This window comes from Danio rerio, chromosome 1 (assembly GCF_052040795.2).
Source record: "Danio rerio strain M-AB ecotype USA chromosome 1, GRCz13ab, whole genome shotgun sequence".
Classification (NCBI taxonomy): domain Eukaryota; kingdom Metazoa; phylum Chordata; class Actinopteri; order Cypriniformes; family Danionidae; genus Danio; species Danio rerio.
The window spans coordinates 12,138,411-12,158,255 of record NC_141021.1 but is presented as its reverse complement, the minus strand read 5'-3'; the positions used below and the strand labels follow the sequence as shown (position 1 = coordinate 12,158,255).

The 19,845-nt window shown below is 34.3% G+C and overlaps 1 protein-coding gene across 29 annotated transcripts in view; it reads left to right on the top strand.

Annotated features, from left to right (window-relative positions):
* dmd (dystrophin) overlaps positions 1-19,845 on the top strand; it is a 249,405-nt gene that overhangs the window by 179,494 nt on the left and 50,066 nt on the right. For 28 of the 29 annotated variants that reach the window (XR_015475971.1, XR_015475970.1, XR_015475969.1 and 25 more), the window contains exons 61-64: positions 622-697; positions 911-971; positions 16,229-16,290; positions 18,652-18,726. Coding sequence is in view for 25 of the 29 variants with exons in the window: in XM_087236510.1 (XP_087092636.1) it covers positions 622-697; positions 911-971; positions 16,229-16,290; positions 18,652-18,726 (274 nt within the window). In the remaining 4 variants the exon portion in view is untranslated. Of the gene's footprint in view, positions 1-621; positions 698-910; positions 972-8,901; positions 9,130-16,228; positions 16,291-18,651; positions 18,727-19,845 lie in introns of those variants that run through there. The other variant, NM_131785.2, reaches the window with a different exon arrangement.

The window sequence follows — 19,845 nt, the reverse complement described above, 5'->3', positions numbered from 1 at the left end:
CATATCCACGTCTAGTGAGGCAGAATAGAGAGGGCGGCGTCCGCGACCCCACCCCCCCTCACTTTAAGGTTGAGGGCGGAGTGACCATCCTTTGCCTAGAGCGGCAGTTCAGCTTGCTCCGGCCCTGGTGACACCAGCAGGTATGTGTGGGTATTAACACCCCACCAGTATAGTGAAGTGGACTCTATACTACTCATTGAGCGCCGTCTTTCCGATGAGACGTTAAACCAAAGTCCTGACTCTCTGTGGTCATTAAAAATCCCTTAAAAAAAAAAAAAAAAGAGTAGGAGCGTAACTCCGGCATCCTGGCTAAATTTGCCCATTAGCCTCTGTCCATCATGGCCTCCTAACCATCCCCATATCATAATTGGCTTCATCACTCTGTTTCCTCTCCACCAATCAGCTGGCTTGTGGTGTGCCGTCTGGCGCAATATGGCTGCTGTCGCATCATCCAGGTGGATGAGGAGATTCCTCCCAAAAATGTGCAAAGCACTTTGAGTGTCCAGAAATGCACTATAGAAATATAATTAATATTGTGAAAGAAAATGTTTCTCAGCTCTTATTTTCATTTGAACCAAAACTGCCATGCCCAATATACATTTTGATTATATTTATTTTTAGATCTCCATTGAGGAGCATCTGAGTCAGCTGACCACAGCCTTTAAGGACTTGGGACCCTCTCAGAATTTCCTTCATGGTGAGTTTTTATTTGTGTTCCTGTTTTCCAATGTCAGTCCACTGTACTCAGTGAATCATGAATGAATTCTTTGTATTGTATGATGTTTAACTAATCTGCTAAGTAAATTCCTCCACATATACGAGTTTAAAATGTTCTTAATAGAAAAATGTTTGAATAGAAAAGAGCTTTGAAATTGAGGTAACATGAACGGGGTTTGTTCTTCTCACACAGCGTCTGTTGAAAGCCCTCTCGAACGCTCTATTTCACCCAACAATGTCCCCTACTATATCAAGTAAGTCTTCATCTCAAACTCGGCCCACATGTTGATGTCAGGCACATTCAAGGTCCACACTGAATTAACAAATTGAATTTCAACACTATGAAAGCTTTCCAGTCTTAGAAATACATCACAGCTGGCGGCAGACTACCAAAAGAAAAGTGATTTTACCTGACCTTTTTCTGAACAGGGAGATCACCCTGGAAAAATTGAGCAGAATAATCTGAGATGATAAATTAGACGCTGCCAATGCATGTAGCAGCACGCGTCACATAGAACTGAAAACTTCCTCACTCCGTTGACTGAGCGAGCAAATTTCAGAAATGCTTTGCTTCATTTCAAACTGGGAAGTTTGCCAGGTTTTGCGTTCTATATGTGCTAAAAGCTCAAATAAAAATCTTGCACACATACAGATTCAATATCTTATATTTTTCATGGTTTTAGGGAATAGTGAGTAAACATTTCAGCATTTCATGTCAATTTTCTCACATCTTTAAAACCAATATTGTTTTTCCAGACATTCATTTTTTTATTTGCTAAATCTAATAGTTTTTGTGGTTTTGCATTTGGTCAGATGTTTTCATTTTTCATTGTTTTATTAATATTTTTATTTAACAAATTAATAATTATAAGTTTTGATTAGCAATTGTTGGACATGTTGTGTTTTGGTCGTTTTAGGAAGACCACGTCTTTTGGAGTAAGCGCATTGTAATTTTATTCAATTTTATGTTATTTTATTGTAATTTAAGTGCATTGCAGATAATGTACCATTTCTGAAGTATTGGAGACATGTTTTAGAGCTGTGGTGAAAAATCATTTGAGAAATTGCTTCTGCAGTATATATATACTGTATATGTGTATGTATGTGTGTGTGTGTGTGTGTGTATATATATATATATATATATGTGTGTGTGTGTGTGTGTGTGTGTGTGTGTGTGTGTGTGTGTGTGTGTGTGTGTGTGTGTGTGTATACACACACACACTACCGGTCAAAAGTTTGGGGTCAGTTTTTTTATTATTATTTTTTTTTTAAGAAAATGAATCTGTTCATCGAGACGATATTTAATAAATGTAAAAAAAAAATTTAATATAAAAATATAAAGATTTGAAAATAACTGCTTTCTTATCGTATGTAGTTTCAATCATTTATTCATTTTCTTTTCAGCTTAGTCCCTTTATTAATCAGGGGTCACCGAATGAACCTCCAACTTATCCAGCATATGTTTTACACAGCGGATTCCCGTCCAGCTGCAACCTATCCCTGGGAAACATCCATACACTTTTATTTACACACATACACTACCATAATTGATCCGCTACCGACTATGCTTTTATTACTATTACCATTAATATTAACAATATTAATAATAATACTTATTATTACTAGAGTGATTTTTGAAGGATCATGTGACTTTGAAGACTAAAGTAATGAAGCTGAAAATTCATCTTTAAAATGACTGGAATAAATTATTTAATTCAATTATGAACTTCTTTTGAACAGTTATTAAATGCAGCTTTGGTGAGCAGGAGAAGCTTATTTTAAAACAATTAAAAATCCTACTGACCCCAAACTTTTGACCGGTAGTGTATATATAGAATTTTTTATGGAGGCGTCACTAATGTCATGAATCAATTCGAAGTTTACTTTTTAACACCAGATGATGCTGTATGCCTTAAAAAAAGTCATTCTCTGCTTGCCTCCAGTTCCTTACAAATGCCACTTAAAACTATAATAATCATTAATAAACTTAGAAACTGTTTGAGCAAATATCAAGAGTGTTCATAACCAGCATTTTTTTGAAAGTGCATTTTTATTTAGTGCATACATGAATTTTAGTTGTTTTGTTTCTTATATTTGAATGTGAACATCATAAAGGTGTGGAAAATAGAAGCCATAAGACGCATTTTTTTAACTACTTGTAGTGTAACACAATTTTATTTTAATCTTAACTTTGATGCATTTTCTGTTGGTAAATTACCTGTTTGGGTGGCACAGTGGTAAGCACTGTCGCCTCACAGCAAGGTCACTGACTGGACCAGTTGGCGTTTCTGTGTGGAGTTTGCATGTTCTCCCTTTGTTCGCATGCGTTTCCGGTTTCCCCCACAATCTGAAGTCATGCGCTGTAGGTGAATTGGGTGAACTAAATTGGTCGAAGTGTATGAGTGTGTGTGTGAATGCTTGAGTGTATAGGTGTTTCTTAGTACTAGGTTGTGGCTGGAAGGGCATCCGCTGTGTAAAACATAGGCTGAAATAGTTGGCGGTTCATTCCACTGTGACGATCGCTGATAAATAAGGGACTAAGCCAAAAGAAAATGAATGAATTAAAGAAATGACCTGTTTAATAAACAGGAGAATTTCAGTCCTTCTCTTATGATGTCAGTTTGACTGCTTGGGCAAAATATGTGAGCCACACCTCTCTATCCCTGTGTGTGGATGAGCGCAAAAATACAGCTTTTTTTAGTTTAGGAAATACGCCACCATACTGAAATTAAAGTCTGCAGCAACTTCCTATTTACACAGATTTGAAAACCACATTTAAAAGCGATTGACCAGAAGTGTTTTTTTTATTTATTTATTTATTTTTTGGAATTTTGTGTTTGCAAGTACAAGTAATTTTGATCTGTATCATATACGAGTAAAAACAAAAATTATCTTTTTGTGGATTTGCCTCCGTGAGCTGGAATTATTTTAATTCAGGATGTTCTAGTGTTTACATTCCCCTAAGAAAACTACAGTTCAGAATTTGAAGGAGTTCCGAAACAGTGCTTACTGATGTAGAGAATAACTCCCTTCAGAGTGGACTTTGCGCTCTGTAACTTGGCAAATCTGTTTTATTCTCAAACTGCAACATTAAAGGAAATTGAAAGTGTAAAAAAAGCATAATAGGAAATTTTAAAGACAGTGTTGGCTATGACTAAATGATGAATGCTTGCCTGAAAACACTATTCTACTCTCCTCGAACACATAAAACATATTAAGTGCTTCTTTATCTTTTTTTTAGTAAAGCAAATGCTGTATTTACTAAAATAAAAGCAGTTCTGTTTTTACCTTGGCATTGCAAACAAGCAAAGATGGTCCAAAATGTATGCTGTGCATCATTTAAAGCAGGGGTGTCAAACTCAATTCCTGGAGGGCCGAAGCCCTGCACAGTTTAGTTCCAACCCTGCTCCAACACACTTACCTGTAGGTTTCAAACAAGCCTGAAAAACTCAATTAGTTTGATCAGGTGTGTTTAATTAGGGTTGGAACTAAACTGTGCAGAGCTGCGGCCCTTTTGGAACTGAGTTTGACACCTGTGATTTAAAGGGTACCTATTATGAAAATCATCTTTTGTAAGCTGTTTGGACTGAACTGTGTAGGTATAATGTGTCCACTGTCATATTGGAGTCTAAGTCTCTTTTTTAAATTTTCCTGATGTTAAAATAGGACCCAAATCCCAGTGATTTTGAGGCCCATGCAACGTGACAGAGTGAGGTTTTCCCTGCCCACTGAATTTATTGACAGGCGCCATGTTTCTATAATAACATATATACACATGTCCACAGAACATTGTTTAGCAAATAAACTGGGATTCAAATATTTGCTTCTACTGGCTGTGATTTTTATAAGCTTTATAAGTTTAGAACGTTTTAAGAACAGAGCATATTTGTAATAAAGAGTCTATAGTTCTTAACCGCTATAATCACCACGGCCGCATGGTGTCAGTAAATGCACAAATATACATGTATGTGTGTACTGCAAATGGCATTTGTGTGTGACTCATCATTGCAGAAAGGCTTGAATAAACTTCACCACAAATACATTAAACAAATTTTTGACTAATGAGCTCTATTCAGCTTCATCCGTGTCTGTCTCCATCACTGACTGCTGTTTATCTGCTGTAGCAGGAGAAGCATACATGCACATGGGAGTGGTGGACAGAGAGAAGCAGCTCATTTGCGTTTAAAAACAGCTACATTGTACTCAGACACCAAAATGGGCAGATTCTGGAGGCTATTATAAATGATCTGATGAGTATTTTGAGCTGAAACTTTACAGACACATTCAGGAGACCCCAAAGGGTTATCTTACATCTTGTAAAAGAGGTAAAATAGGTGCCTTTTAAGATTTAATCAGGCTTTTACAGCTTTTACCGAAAGTTTTAGGACTGAAAGATCAGTAAATGAAAAATTAGGCAAATTCATTTATTTTTTAATTAACTGCAGGTATACTAATTTTATTTAAAATTTTATTCGATTATTGGACAATAAATCAAAATAAAACTACCACTAATACTATCTAATAATAATAATATTAGTACTACTAATATTAATCAATCATTTGGCTGATTGTTAATTATTATAACAATTCCGCCTCAAAAACTGTAGCAGTTGGAAAAACTGTGTCAGATTCTTTGGGGTAAGCTGGGCCAGCAGCTCAACTAATGCCAATATTAAGGTTTAATTTGTTCATATTTTCAGTTTACCCTTTGACATAAGCACAGCTTAGCACCTTTTATGAAGTCATATTTCTAGAGCCGCACTTTCTTTACTTTAATAGACAGGATTAGACAACCTGCAATATAATTATGAATATTACTTTCATATCTATCTCACTTTTCTTTTCCTATAAGACCATTTAAAGTGCCTCTCTTTTCCTTTGGTTAGACTCTATACAAATATGTTGACATTATTTTAAAGAAAATAAAACAAAGACACTAAAATACAGTTACATTCTTTCTTTCCTTAAAAGTGTCATATTTAATTACAATTTCAGAGTACAATTTGTCACCTACTGTACACCATAGGCTTATAATTATCATAATAATAATTCCAGTGGAGTTTTTTTATCATTTGTATGGCACAAAGTCAATATCGTCCTCGGATTGTAATTTATAAGTTATGAAAGACCTTATCTATTATATATTATCTCATTTTAATAACCTCGTTGAAGCCTAAATTTTCAAAACTGTTCATTGTGGGTAGGTAATTTCATCTTTGAAATACTGTATGTACACAACCTTCACATAAAGCCAGGGCAGCGTTTATGCTTATGACAGTGCATGAATCTGACTTCAAATAGAAGAGAACTGACTCTTAATGAAGCTGTCATAGATTATGAATGTCATTAATGCTGGTCAAGCGGAGCAGTACTTACAGTCATATGGCACTAGAATCTGTTATTTCCAGCCTATTGAATATGATAAGCTGCAGGACAATTGAGAGTATCGCTTTATAATAACTTCCATTAATAAGTCATCAGCAAACATTAATACTTCACAGATCGTTAGTTTATTCGCTAATTCACATGAAATATACAGAACTGTATGAATCGATCCAAGTCTTTGTGACATTTATATATGTGCACTGGTGATCTAAATGTTCTTTAATGTTGCTAATGAAAGTTATTATAAAAGTGTTACCCAGTGAAATATTTACCCATAAACATTTTATGGGATTTCTTCTCGTAAAATTCATGAACTCCATCCCATCCAATACATTAAGCAAACTAAGCAAATTATTAAGTATTATGTTGAACGCAATTTATTTTGGATTTATGCAAAATTTAAGCCTCATAAAATTAGATTCCTGCACTGTGGCACCAGCTTTAGTCAGAGAATAAATAGCCCTTCTTGACAAGACAGTATGAATGCTGACCATTTTCACACTTTGGCTGTGTCTCAAAACCTAGTATGCTGCCTACCTGAACAAGATTCACTTTAGTACTCATGGGAAGTTGTATTTTTAAGGAGGGAAATTGTAATAATGACATAAAAAATGAAGAAAACAGCTTCTGTAAAAGTGTATCAAATATGAAGATGCTGTAAATTTCATTTTTATATATTATATTATCGTATGTTTTACTGTGAATTAAAAAAAGGCATTAAAATCAATTTACCCTAATCAAAAACTTGCGAGATAAAGTTTCAGGTTTTGCACCTTTTTATTAAAACAAAATGTATATATTTGTTTGTATGTGTTCTACTTTGTCGTATTTAAACATACAATTTGTGCATTATTTGAAATCAGATCACTTTTTTAATTTCAAGCATTTTTCAGAAACATTGTCGAGTAATTGTTATTATTAAGTAAGCAATTGGTATAATCTAACTCTATATCACTGCAATTTATAACTTTTTAATTTAGTGGCTAAATCGTATGAAATCGCACAATAGAATTTAGCACGATTTGCTCATCCGCCAATGACGGTTGGGTTTAGGGATGAGGTTGGGTGCCACGCCTCCTTTTAAAATAGTACATTTTCAGTTGACTGAACTTGTACAAATTTGCCACTAAACTGACAAAATGTTAAATAGTTACGTTTCCTCATAATCACACAGATGTGTTTGAAAATTTCAGCATACTGTAAGGTCCTCGAAGCTTTCCTCGTCAGATTAGCGATTTTATCAAAATGTTTGAAATCGAACATTGAAATGCCTCAAGCTAAAAAAACGCACCCATTAAATTCCAACAATGTCAAAAGTTTCTAATGTCCAATGTTTGCTTCGAGAATGTTAGCACCAGTCTTCTGTTATTTACATCATCGTGAACTTTTTTTTTTTACTTATTGTGGAAAAATCAGTCCTAAGTTTTAGCATAGTAACGTTCAAACGTTGCATTTAACAATTTGCTGAATTATATTACAGAAGCATTCAAAGGTGGAATCAAATGTTTATTATAATGTCATAAACGTATTAATAAATTCTTATCTGTTTGATTCAAGTGTTAACACCTAGCAGTGGCGATGTAAAAAAAAAAAAAAAAATATATATATATATATATATATATATATATATATATATATATAATTTAATTTTTTTAACTGTCGTAAGTTTGATATTAAGTTTTATCATTTAAGCATGAAAAAGTGTTAAACTGAACAACTTGTCAAATCAAAGAGGCATTCAAATAATTTGTACATCTTAAGCACGTTAATAAATTCCTTTTCCGCGTTTGAAGAACAATACTGTCTTAAAGATTCGTCACTTAAGCCATTTCCACAAAACACTATTTTTTCCAAAGTTTAGAAGAATTGGGCATTTTATTAAATAATTTAGGCTATTAGGCATTTTTTCTTAAGCAAGCACTTTAATAATTTGAGTTTTATCTTTTTAGCATGAAAAATCGCCACATTAAAACATTTGTCGAATCACAGAGGCATTCAAATAATGTGTATATCTTATGTGCGTTAATAAATTCTATTGCTGCGTTTTAAGAGCAGTACTGTCTTAAAGAATTGTCATTTAAGTGATTTCCACAAAATGCTTTTTTCTAAATTGCGAAAAAATCTGGTGTTTTATCAAATAATTTCTTACCTAATTTTTCACAATTTATCCAATCCCACAATTTATCGAATTACACAAAGGCATAACGACATAATCATAATAATACATTCTATACTTGCAATTTGAAGAACTTTTTTAATCGCCATTTAAGCTATTTCCAAAAAAACGCTTCATTTCTATAGTTTGGAAAGAACAGACGTTTAATCGAATAATTTATTATTGAAATTTTCACAATTTATCTAATCACACAGAGGCATATTTAAGCATTATTTCTACAAAACGCTTATTTTGCAAAGTTTGCGAAGATCAGGCGTTAAACCAAATAATTTTTTTTTTTTTTTTTACAATTTATCGAATCACACAGGCATAACGTCATACTCGTATTAATACATTCCATTCCCACGTTGAATTTTTTTTATCATCATTTAAGTGATTTCCACAAAACGCTTACTTTCTATTGTTTGCGAAGATCAGGCGTTTAGCAAATAATTCTATCGAATCACACATAGGCATAACATCATACTCATATTAGTAAATTCCATTCCCACGTTTTAAAAAAACTTTTATCGTCATTTAGTCGATTTCCACAAAACGCTCGGAATTAAACAGACGCCCCATCGACCCTCTAAAATGCGGTCTAGGTAGGTGGCTTGCTAGGTTGTGAGCGAGTGAGCGAGATAGAGAAAAGAGTAAGAGGGGGAAGGGAGCAAGAGGAAAAGCTCCGCCTCGTCTGAACCGCTTTGGCTGAGGGAGATCGCAGGGAAGTCGGATGCTTTTTCCACAGTAGAGAGGGAACACCGCGGAGGTGATTCGCCCCCAAAACAACACCGAGCCATCGGGATTTTTAAAAAAGGAACACTTTGGATTCGGCGTTTTCTGGGAGGCGAGATGAGGGAGAACTTGAGAAAGTAAGTGCGCGCTAACAGGAATAAATGTCGGCGAGTAGAGGACGCCGAAGGAGTTTTGCATTCGTCCATCTGCCGTATACGTTAGCTTCTTTCCTTACTGGTTTTCATTACAGCCTAAGCAGGTGCTTGTTCGGGTTTTTACAAGGAGCCAGTGCAACCGGGGATGTCCGAGTCTTAGCGACATGCCAGTTCAGCGCTTGAATTGTTTATTTTTCTAATGCCAAACACATCGATAGTTCTGATGCATCTGCTGTGCCCTTCTTGCAGCACGCACACCGATAAACCCAACGCGCTGTTCATAGTCATTAATGTTTTGAAGCTGTATTTGACCGAAATCCTTATGTTGATGATAAGGCTTGGCCTTTAAAGGCTCCTCCATATTCGTGCTCTTCCCACAAGCTAACAGTATGCCACACAGAAGATCACTGTTTTGGTTCTAACCACATACTTATGGCTGCGTTTGCGTTCAACCAGAACCCAGAACCACAATTAGAGGCGTCTGCCTGAAGCTTGTGTGTGTGGGTACCCGTGCTGTTTGATGCAGGCAGGCATGCATGTAGGTGGGCATTCCTTTTTTTCTTGCTCAAACCCACATTACTGCCGTGCTTTCGCTCATGCACTGCCTTGAGATGTGCAGGTATGGAGATCTCAGTGGGAAATTTGCCATCAGGCCATTGGCATGCTCTACTGAGACTACCTGAATCTAGAGGGCGCTGCCACATACTGACTGTGATTCCAAGCATAGCTGTGATGCCCAGAAATTCTGCACGTTTGGGGCTTTTAAACTTTTAGACGATAAAGACCACCCTTCCTCAAATAGAGAAGAATGATATACATTATGTGTACAAACTCTCTTATGTTTTCAGAAAAAATACATTTCTATAATTATTATAATTAAATAATTGGCTTTAGTGTGTCAGTGCAAATTTGAGCAGTTTTTCTTTAATAATTAAATTTCAAATAAAAATATAATAATATATTAAGTCTAAAAACTTTCCTAAATTAAATTAAAATAGTTTGTGCATTAAATTCTGCCCAGTCGTGCTATCTACAACTTTTTATGAGAACAATAAATAAATAAAATGCTTCTCAGTTGCCAACTAAACATATTCGCTTAGAATCATATATAGACTTGCCTATATATGTAGGCGTGTAAACAATATTACAATATAATATTACAATAATGTAAACAATATTTTCGAAGTTTACATTTTAAAATATATACTAAGGAAAAGCATTCAAATTAATTTTGAAGTTGTATATTATAATATGTTTGTTGCAATGCAATAGCAGGGTTAGAAACTGCGTGCTCTCGTATTTTGAATAAGTAATTATTTTACAGGTATGTTCTATATAGTGTGAATTAAACTATGTTTTCCATGATTTTACTATCTTGTAATTAGGCATGGGCCGGTATAAGATTCTGACGGTATGATAACCTTGGATAAAATATCATTGTGATGTGATTACTGCTCTAAAATATATTCTATTTTAATGTCTGGATTAAAAAACTAAACTTTTTTTCCTCTTTGAACACACTATATTTTATTTTGAGAAACATTTATAATATTTTAGAACAGTAAACATGTCAGGCTAAATAATTAAACTTAATCATTGACTTCTGCTCTCTTCATTAGTTTCAACAACATAGATTTTATTACAATTTTAAACTGCATCCTTGGATACCGATTCAGCTGGAGATGAAAAAAAAAATTACAAAAATCTTGCACATAGGAACGGTATTGCAGAAAATTTTATTGGTTTTAAAAGCTTGACTTTTTCAAGCGGTATACCCTAAAAACGGTTATCGTCCCATGCTTACTTTTAACCTACAAGCATCAGTAGTAATGCTTCTAGCGCTGCACAATATATAATTTTAGCATTGACATTGCAATGTGCACATTCGCAGTAGTCACATTGCAAGATATTGAATGTTGGGTCTTAGTTGACCAGGAGCTACAGAATTGTACGTATTCACTAATTCATGTGGAATTTCTATGATTTAAAAAAATGTTCTTAATTTTTATCTTGCTTCTAGTCCAAATATCTACATTTCAAAGCAAACACAAGATTATTTTATCTACCCCACTGGCAGATCAGTTTTCTTCTTTTAAGGAAAAAAACCTTTAATTTGACTTATTTCTTTTGAAGGTGAAAACAAAACAACATTTTTACTTGATCTTAGAGTTTTTTTTGTTTTTTTTTTGGACAGAAATCAAGACAAAGTAAGAAAAGCATTTTTTTTGCTTTGTGGTTATTCAATTTCTCTACCTGAATATTGTTACAACTTATCAGAAAATCATCAAATGCTGTTCAAACTCTCTTGTGAAACTGTATTCATATCGCAATATTTATTGCAGGAAAATCTAATCTCACAATATCAGATTTTTCCAATATCTTGCAGCTCTAATCACTTTCATTTATAAATCATCTTTCGTGCCCTCATAGGGTAGAAACATATTTATAGCGCACTTACATTTACATAATGTAAATTTGGACATGATATAGTTTTGTCACCTTTGTTACCAAAGTTTCAAGCATGGTCATAACTGAATAGAGAGGAATGTAAAAAAAGTTAAAGTAAAATTAAAAGTCAATTAAAAGTCAATTAAAAATATATATCTTTAAACCAAAACAGCGCAGGAAGTTCAAGGCTGACAATTGATTCTACTACACTGAAAAAAAGAGTTTTGTTGCTTATTTAAACTACTAATTTAAATGAGTTGAAACAACACAATTCTTAAGTTTTTTTGGACAACTTAATTGTTTTATGTTTAATCCACTTAAATTTGTTAAAGTTAACTTAATCGATTTGTGTTGGGAGAACTTGAAAGAATTGTGTTGAGCCCAAAAGCATTTACAGTGTAGTAATGACATTGTTATTACCATGGTAGTGTTTTGTTAGCGGTCTAAGTGTGAAAGTGGTTCCACCTACGTCATATTGTTTGCATTTCAGAGATACTGATGTTTTCTTGTGCCCTTTTTAAAAACTGCTCTCATACTTTCATTTCGACTGCTCTTTGACTGCTCTTTTATTTCTCTCCAGAATCTTTTCTTTTGGAAAACAGTGCATTAGAGTTCACTTTCATCTCATTTTTGTTGATGGTTGAAACCCCAGTCTGTTTTTCCTCTACTAAAAACACTGTAGGATCTGGGTATAATTTATAGTTTTGAAGTTTCTCCACCTTATTAGAATTCAGCACAGCCACTTAGCTGGCTTAAGCCCAAAATCACAAAAACATTCTGGCCCATAGCAACACTTCAAAACAAGGCATCTCAGTAGTGTAAATTGCATTTCCACTAATGGATTCATTTAGAGCCCTTGTAACCAAACAGCCACTGTTGTGAATGCTGAAATGTAAACTCGCTGCTTTAAGATTCAAATGAAGAGGACCCAGAACAATAACTAAGATGCTCGGAATGATTCCCATAGAAGCAGGATTTTAAATAAAAGACTTTAAATGTGTATTCATGTAAAATATCAGATAAAGTGATTATGGGTTTTTTTTTTTTGGCACAAAGGAGATCTTGCCAGTTTAAACTCTATTAGTTTGAGATTTGAACACACCCACAACTGTCTATGTAACTTTTTCACAGTCTTGACACAGTCTGCCCAGTCTTCTTTACTTCAGCTTTAATGTCAATTTAATGTCAAAATGTAAAAAATCTACAGAATATATTGCCCAGAAAATGCATAGTAAAACCTGGAAGTTTTCTTTTGTCGCAAGTTTTTTTTTTAAAAAGGACATATCACTTAGAACAACCCAAATATCAGAACATCCATTAAAGTTGTAGATACGATTTAATTCAGTAGAAGATTAAGAGTGATTTTAGCTGAATCTGTGGGTCTAATGTAAGTCAATGAGTTTCTATACTTTGATAGTAAAAAAAGCATGCAGGCACAACAAAATTATTACTCCAGACAATGTGGATTAAAGATAAAGTTGGTAAATAATGCTCAAACACAAGACCTCAAATTATTGTTACTAATTTCATCTGTATTTTTATAATTAATTTTAACTTTTAAAGTGTTGGTGACTTGCATTTTATAAATGAACAATAATCACAGTTTCATCTGCAGAAGGCTCCAGACTAAAGGCTGATTTATACTTCTGCGTCAAACGCCGGCGTATGCTACGGCGCTGACGCATAGCTCTTCGCCGTGGCCGTCGGCGTCGCTGATATGCACCTCTCAAAAAATGTAACTACACGTCGCAAAATGTAACTACTACATTTGTTAGAGTTTTGAATAACTTAGCTCACCCATGAATATGATTTCCTCTAAAAAATGAAGATGACAACTCTTATGATTCCTCACTCAGTCACATTGTCATCAAAATATGCTTTTGTTTGTGGTGAATATGCGCCCACTGGTGCCGAAAAATATATACTGTACCTTTAACAAAAACAAAATGATTATTTTCTAGTGATAAACCTATAATAACTATTTAATACATTCACAACATAGTAAAAATCAATATGAACATCTCATATTTATTCCAGTAGAGTTTCTACAGGAAAAGCATGATAATATTTGGTGATTTTTTTTAAAGAAAGGCCCTCTAACCATATTGTTGCTGTACAATGTTTCAGCTGTTTTTAATGTCAGTGTTCTGGAGAATGACAGCACTGTTTCATTTGGCTTCAAACTAGTTTAATTGCTGGTTTGTATTGGAGAGCTCTGTAGCAGACTTGAAAATTGTTGTTTTGTGGTCTTGTAAACGTCTGGTCAAGTGATACCTATGCACTCTGGCTTGTGCAGCTCAGATTCTTTTTTGGTATCAAAACTGATAAATGGCATGTGTAATGCATGGTTCAACTTCAAACAAACACCTAGTGCTTTTTTTTGTTTCACATTTGGTTGCCAATCACTGACCGAAAAGGGTCATAAAATTCAATAATTTACTTGCTGTCTGCAGTGTTAAGCAATGCATCCAAAAATGAAGATCTGTCATCATTTTTCACCCTCATTTTGCTCCGAATTTGTATAGTTCTTTCCCTTAACATGTTTAGTAATGCAACAATTAACTGATTTTACTATTAACTATGCTTTAATTCGTCACTGTTAATTAATCATAATGGGTTGTCAACACCACGTGATAAAACCGCTGCAACTAAACAAAGTTATGTCAACTGTGCACAATATGCATACACACTGGATTAAAGGCTGATATTAATTAAGGCTAAGGCTATTTACTAAGGGCTGTTCACATATCCTGTCTTCTTTTGCGCACAAGTTCATTATTTTAAATGGAGGAACGTGGCATGGGTGCGTATATTGGCAGTGATGCGCACGTTGCGCCCCAAGCGCACGCTTTCCAGGTGCACCCATTTGAAAGAATGCCACGAGCGCACCACAAGTCTCGTGACAAGGACTGACCGGTTGACAATTTGTACTCTAAAGAGAAAAAAATACAAAAGGAAAATACCAAACAATTTTGTAATATAGTTGATCAAAATGCTGTAGTAACCAATTAATACAGCACAAAATATTAGTACAAAAACAAACAATTCAAACTAGCCCTCAGTTGGCATAAACAAACAACTTTAAACAAGTGCCCAGTTGACTTAACTTTTAGTTGCACCAGTTTTGTTCGGTGTAGAAATATGGGGTTGTGTTTCGTTGCGTTTAATAAAACAGACAACTTTAAACTTGCGCCCAGCTGGCTTAACTTTTAGTTGCAGCAGATTTGTTCCGTGCAGAAACGCGATGTCGAGAACCTTTAATGATTAATCAACCATGACAAATTAAAGTGCGGTTAATAGTGAAATTAGTTCATACTTGAATCCATAAACGCATAAGAGAAAAACTATACAAATCTGGAACAACATGAGGGTGAAAAATAATGATCTTCGCTTTTGGATGCATTGTTTACCGAGTAAAAAATTTTGTGTCCCTGGTTTTGGTCAGAACAACAAAATTTTGCCTTTGAATACATTTGCTCTCTTCAAAAGGGAAATACTTAGCTAATATGTAGCTTAGATTCACATTAGACAAATACTTTTTTCACATTAGACAAACATATATTTTTTTATTTCTTTCTATTTTATTATTTATTTATTCTATGTACTGTCATTTATTTTCAGTTCAAAATTATTACTTTTGTTTAAATACCAAAAACTTTTTTTTCATGTATTTTTAAGTTTAAAGAGAAATGAACAATTTTTTTTGTTTCATTATTATTATTTTTGCTGTATTAATTGGTTACTGAGCAGCAGTAAATAACATTTATAATATAAGGAGTAGTGTTTTGGAATTATTGAATGTATAATAATCGTGATAACCATGATAATTCCTCAGACGATAATCTTACAACCAAAATCTATTATCATTGCATTCCTATGTGTGTTACATGAAAGGTATGTTTTAAAAAGCATTATTTCCAGCATAATGAATACTAAAGACAAATGGGACTCCACGGTTGCTTAAAAAAAAGCTACATGTCGGTTTACTTGTGTATATACAAAGACACAAAGCAATCGTATAGGTTCCGAACACTAAGAATACATTGCAAACATTGAACGTACTGCTATTTTGAAATGTGCCTGCTGTCTTTTAAAAGAACAACCCATTTCTCATTCCCTTCCATTATACTCAAAATAATGGCTAGGTTAGGAGATCCTTATAAAATACACATTCTGCCTTCCAGAAAATAATTTCACTCCGGTTTTAAATCAACACGAGGACGAGAGCTTCTGAGTAAGCTGTTCTTTTAAAAGAGAGATGCGTTATCCTAGGCTACACCAACTGACAAATAGTATTGGCTTTTTGTTGGGATAGTCCTGCTTTAATAGATGCATTAAATGCGCTTCACTATCTGTTAAAGATGCCCTTTATTTGGAGAAAACAGTTTAGCTATTCTTGAGTTTGAGGACTTCGAAAGATTTATTGTTTGATGTAAAATGACTCAAGGCTCTTCCAGAACACTTTATCACTGTGTCTTAATCTATATTACATGAGATGGATGACATTGAACTGTAGCAGTAAATATAAGTCATAAACACAGTTATGAATGTTGCATAGCCTTTTGGCAGCTTTGGGTGTTTGTTATAATGCATGTTTACAGAATTCAATCATGTCTTCTTCTTTTTTTTTTAGTCACCAGACCCAAACAACATGTTGGGACCACCCAAAGATGGCAGAACTCTACCAGTCATTAGGTTGGCTTGATTCAGATCTGACTATGTTGAATATTTATACCATTGAATATACACTCGCCAGCCACTTTATTAGGTAAACCTTACTAATACCAGGATGGACCCCCTTTTACTTTCTAAACTGCATTCATACTTTGTGGCATGGATTCAACAAAGTACTAAAAAAATTCCTCAGAGATTTTGGTCCATATTAACATGATAACATCATGCAGTTGCTGCAGATTTGTCCCTGCACATCCATGATTTGAATCTGCAGTTCCTCCACATCCCAAAGGTGCTCAATTGGATTGATATCAGGTGACTGTGGAGGACATTTGAGTACAGTGAACTTATTGTCATGTTCAAGAAAACCAGTCTGAGATTATTCGCGCTTTATGTCGTGGCATGTTATCCTGCTGGAAGTAACCATCAGAAAATGGGTACACTGAGGTCATAAAGTGATGGACATGGTCAACAATAAATCTTAGGTAGGCTGTGGTGTTGACACGATGCTCAATTGGCACTAATAGGCTCAACGTGTAGCAGGACAATATCCCCCAAACCATTAGATTACCACCTCCAGCCTGAAGCTTTGATACAAGGCAGAATTGATCCATGCTTTCATGGTGTTGACGGCAAGTTCTGTCCCCACCGCCCTAATGTTGCAGCAGAAATCGAGACTCATCAGACCAGGCAACGTTTTTCCAATCTTTTATTGTCCAATTTTTGTGAGCCTGTGTGAATTATAGCATCAGTTTCCTGTTTTTAGCTGACAGGAGTGGCACCTAGTGTGTTTTCTGCTGCTGTAGCCCTTCCGCTTCAGGGTTCAGATATGCTTATCTGCATACCTCAGTCGTTACGAGTTGTTATTTTAATTACTGTTGCCTTTCTCTCACATCGAACTGAGTTTCTCTTTTTTTTGGACCATTCTCTGTAAACCCTAGTGAAATCGTTGTGCGTGAAAATCCCAGTAGATCAGCAGTTTCTGAAATACTCAGACTAACCCACCTGGCACAAACAAACATGCCACGTTCAGTCACTTAAATCCCCTTTCTTCCTCATTATGATGATCTGTTTGAACTGCAGCAGATCGTCTTGATCATGTCTGCATGCCTAAATGCATTAAGTTGCTGACATGTGATTGGCTGATTAGAAACTTGAGTCAACGAGCAGTTGGACAGGTGTACCTAATAAAGTGGCTTGTGAGTGTATTATATACCATGAAGATTTTGCTTGTTTTTGCTTTTAAGTTGCACTGGTTTATTTTAGCCACCAATACATTGTCTATCAGTCAAAAGGTTTTTTATGAGTCTTATGCCGAAAATTATTACAATATTACATATTAGACATTCTGTAAATATCCTAGCTTAAAATATATCGTCATGTAATTTTTGGTTAATAAAATGCACTGCTAAGAACTTAACAGGTGATTTTTGCAGTGTTTGTTTATGTATTTATTTTGCACCCTAAGATTCTAGATTTTCAAGTAGTAGTTGTATCTTGCTCAAATGTTTTATTTATTCTGCTTTCAGATTATGTATAAATCTCAGTTTCAAAAAACTTGACTCTTGGACCTTGTGTGGTCCAAGGTTAGATTTAATGTGGGTCTTTGTGTTCCTTTTATTGTATACATAAAATATGAAAAAAATACAAAACTCACATCAAAACAACACAAGTTTTTTTTCTTCCCAGTGGTAATAAGAAACATTATTTAAGCACCAAATTAGCATATTAGATGGATTTCTGATAGTTAATGACTGATGGAAATTCATCTTTGCCTTCACAGAAATAAATTAAAGCTTTAAATATTCAAATAAAAGTCATTTTTTATTTACACAATTAAAATATTTTACAATGTAACTTTTTAATGCAGTTTTGAATAATTAATGCGACCTTGCTGAGCATTAAAGACTTCATTAACATTAAAGCAAAACTTATCAATGTATATTTAATGCTTTAGGCTTGTCAAAAGTGACTATAAAACTGTGATTTATATAAATCACATTTTCATATAAAATCACAATTTGAAGTACATTGACATGCATACGAATAATGCATGCCATTTGCTAGCCTCATTGTCTAGACCTGCTGTGAAGATGTTATACAGTTCACGTTTTAATCTCTGTTGTGGTGTAATTGCCCTTAAGTAAAATGTCAGATTTTTAGATGAAACCATTTTGATCAATGGAGTAATAATGGAGAAACTAATTGGATGAAACTAGCTGGATGTTTCTCCCCTGTTTTTCAGATCCTAACAAATAAGATCCAAATAAAAAAAAATTGTCAGATGCAGAGATGAGAGGTTTTACTGTGTGACAGAAATCAAATGTTGCATGATCAGCATACTAACATAAACGTTTGTCACATTTTCTCTCGCTAAAACAGCGGATCTCAACAACGTGCGGTTCTCGGCATACAGGACGGCAATGAAGCTCAGACGAATGCAGAAAGCCCTCTGTTGTAAGTCCACACCACTTACGTTTTATTGTTGGCTTTCTAAACGGCTAAAATACAGCTAAAGCTAAAACATTTGGTAATGCTTTATAAGAACCACACACTATGAATCATTTACTAAGCATTAGCAAATAGCTAATTTAATGTTTGTTAAGCATTAACTATATTACAAGACATCCATCATTAACAAAATATGAAAGTACAATCATTATACATGTGCCAAGTCAAGAATACAGCATTTGTAGCTGTAGTTATAAACTACTTGCTAACATCTATTAATGCTTAACAAATAATACATTAACCATTTGCTAATGCTTAATAAATGATTTATAATGTGTAGTTATTATAAAGTTAACAAATATTTCTACTTTTGTCTAAAAGCAAGTAAGAGAAACTACTTGTAAAAAGGAAGGAGTTAGCAGTTAGCTTTCTATTAGCTGTTAGCATTCTCTGTCAGATTGTATTCTCTGTCAGAAATAATGATGATTATAAAAAGCTGTTTGAAATGACTGGGTTCTTAGACATTTGATTATACAACAGGGCTTGCTAGGTTGCTAAAGCAAACAGTAGTAATTTTTACTATTTGCAAATTGCTAATCCTTGTGAGCTGAATGATACTTCAAATTGCTGTGTTGCTTTTCACAGACTGTAAAATGAATGATATATTTGATGAATGTTTGTTAACATTGTTATTCTAGCCAAGTTATGTATATTTAATTTTAAATACTGTATTTTGCTTTACATTCCATTGGAGTAGTTGAAGATCACGTCATTAAATGTGACTCGAAGCATTTTAACGTCTGTGCTAAAAAAGAAGTATATTGCACCATCCTATAAGTGCACTTCAAGTGTGCTTCAGATTTATTTATACCTGCTCTTTCTTTTCTTCCTCACATATTGACATTTTTGGACATTTATTCAGGCATGCAGCAAATAATTGTTTATGTTCTGCCTGGTAGATTTGTATAGACTACAGTTCAAAAGTGCGCTGATCACCTTGTTTAAACATAGATTTATACACTAGAGATTGCATACGGACCATGAGCATGCGTCAGTAGCGCCACCACATTTGTACTGTGCTTCCAGGACAAATGTCATTCAGCCGCACTAGTCAAGATTAAAGCC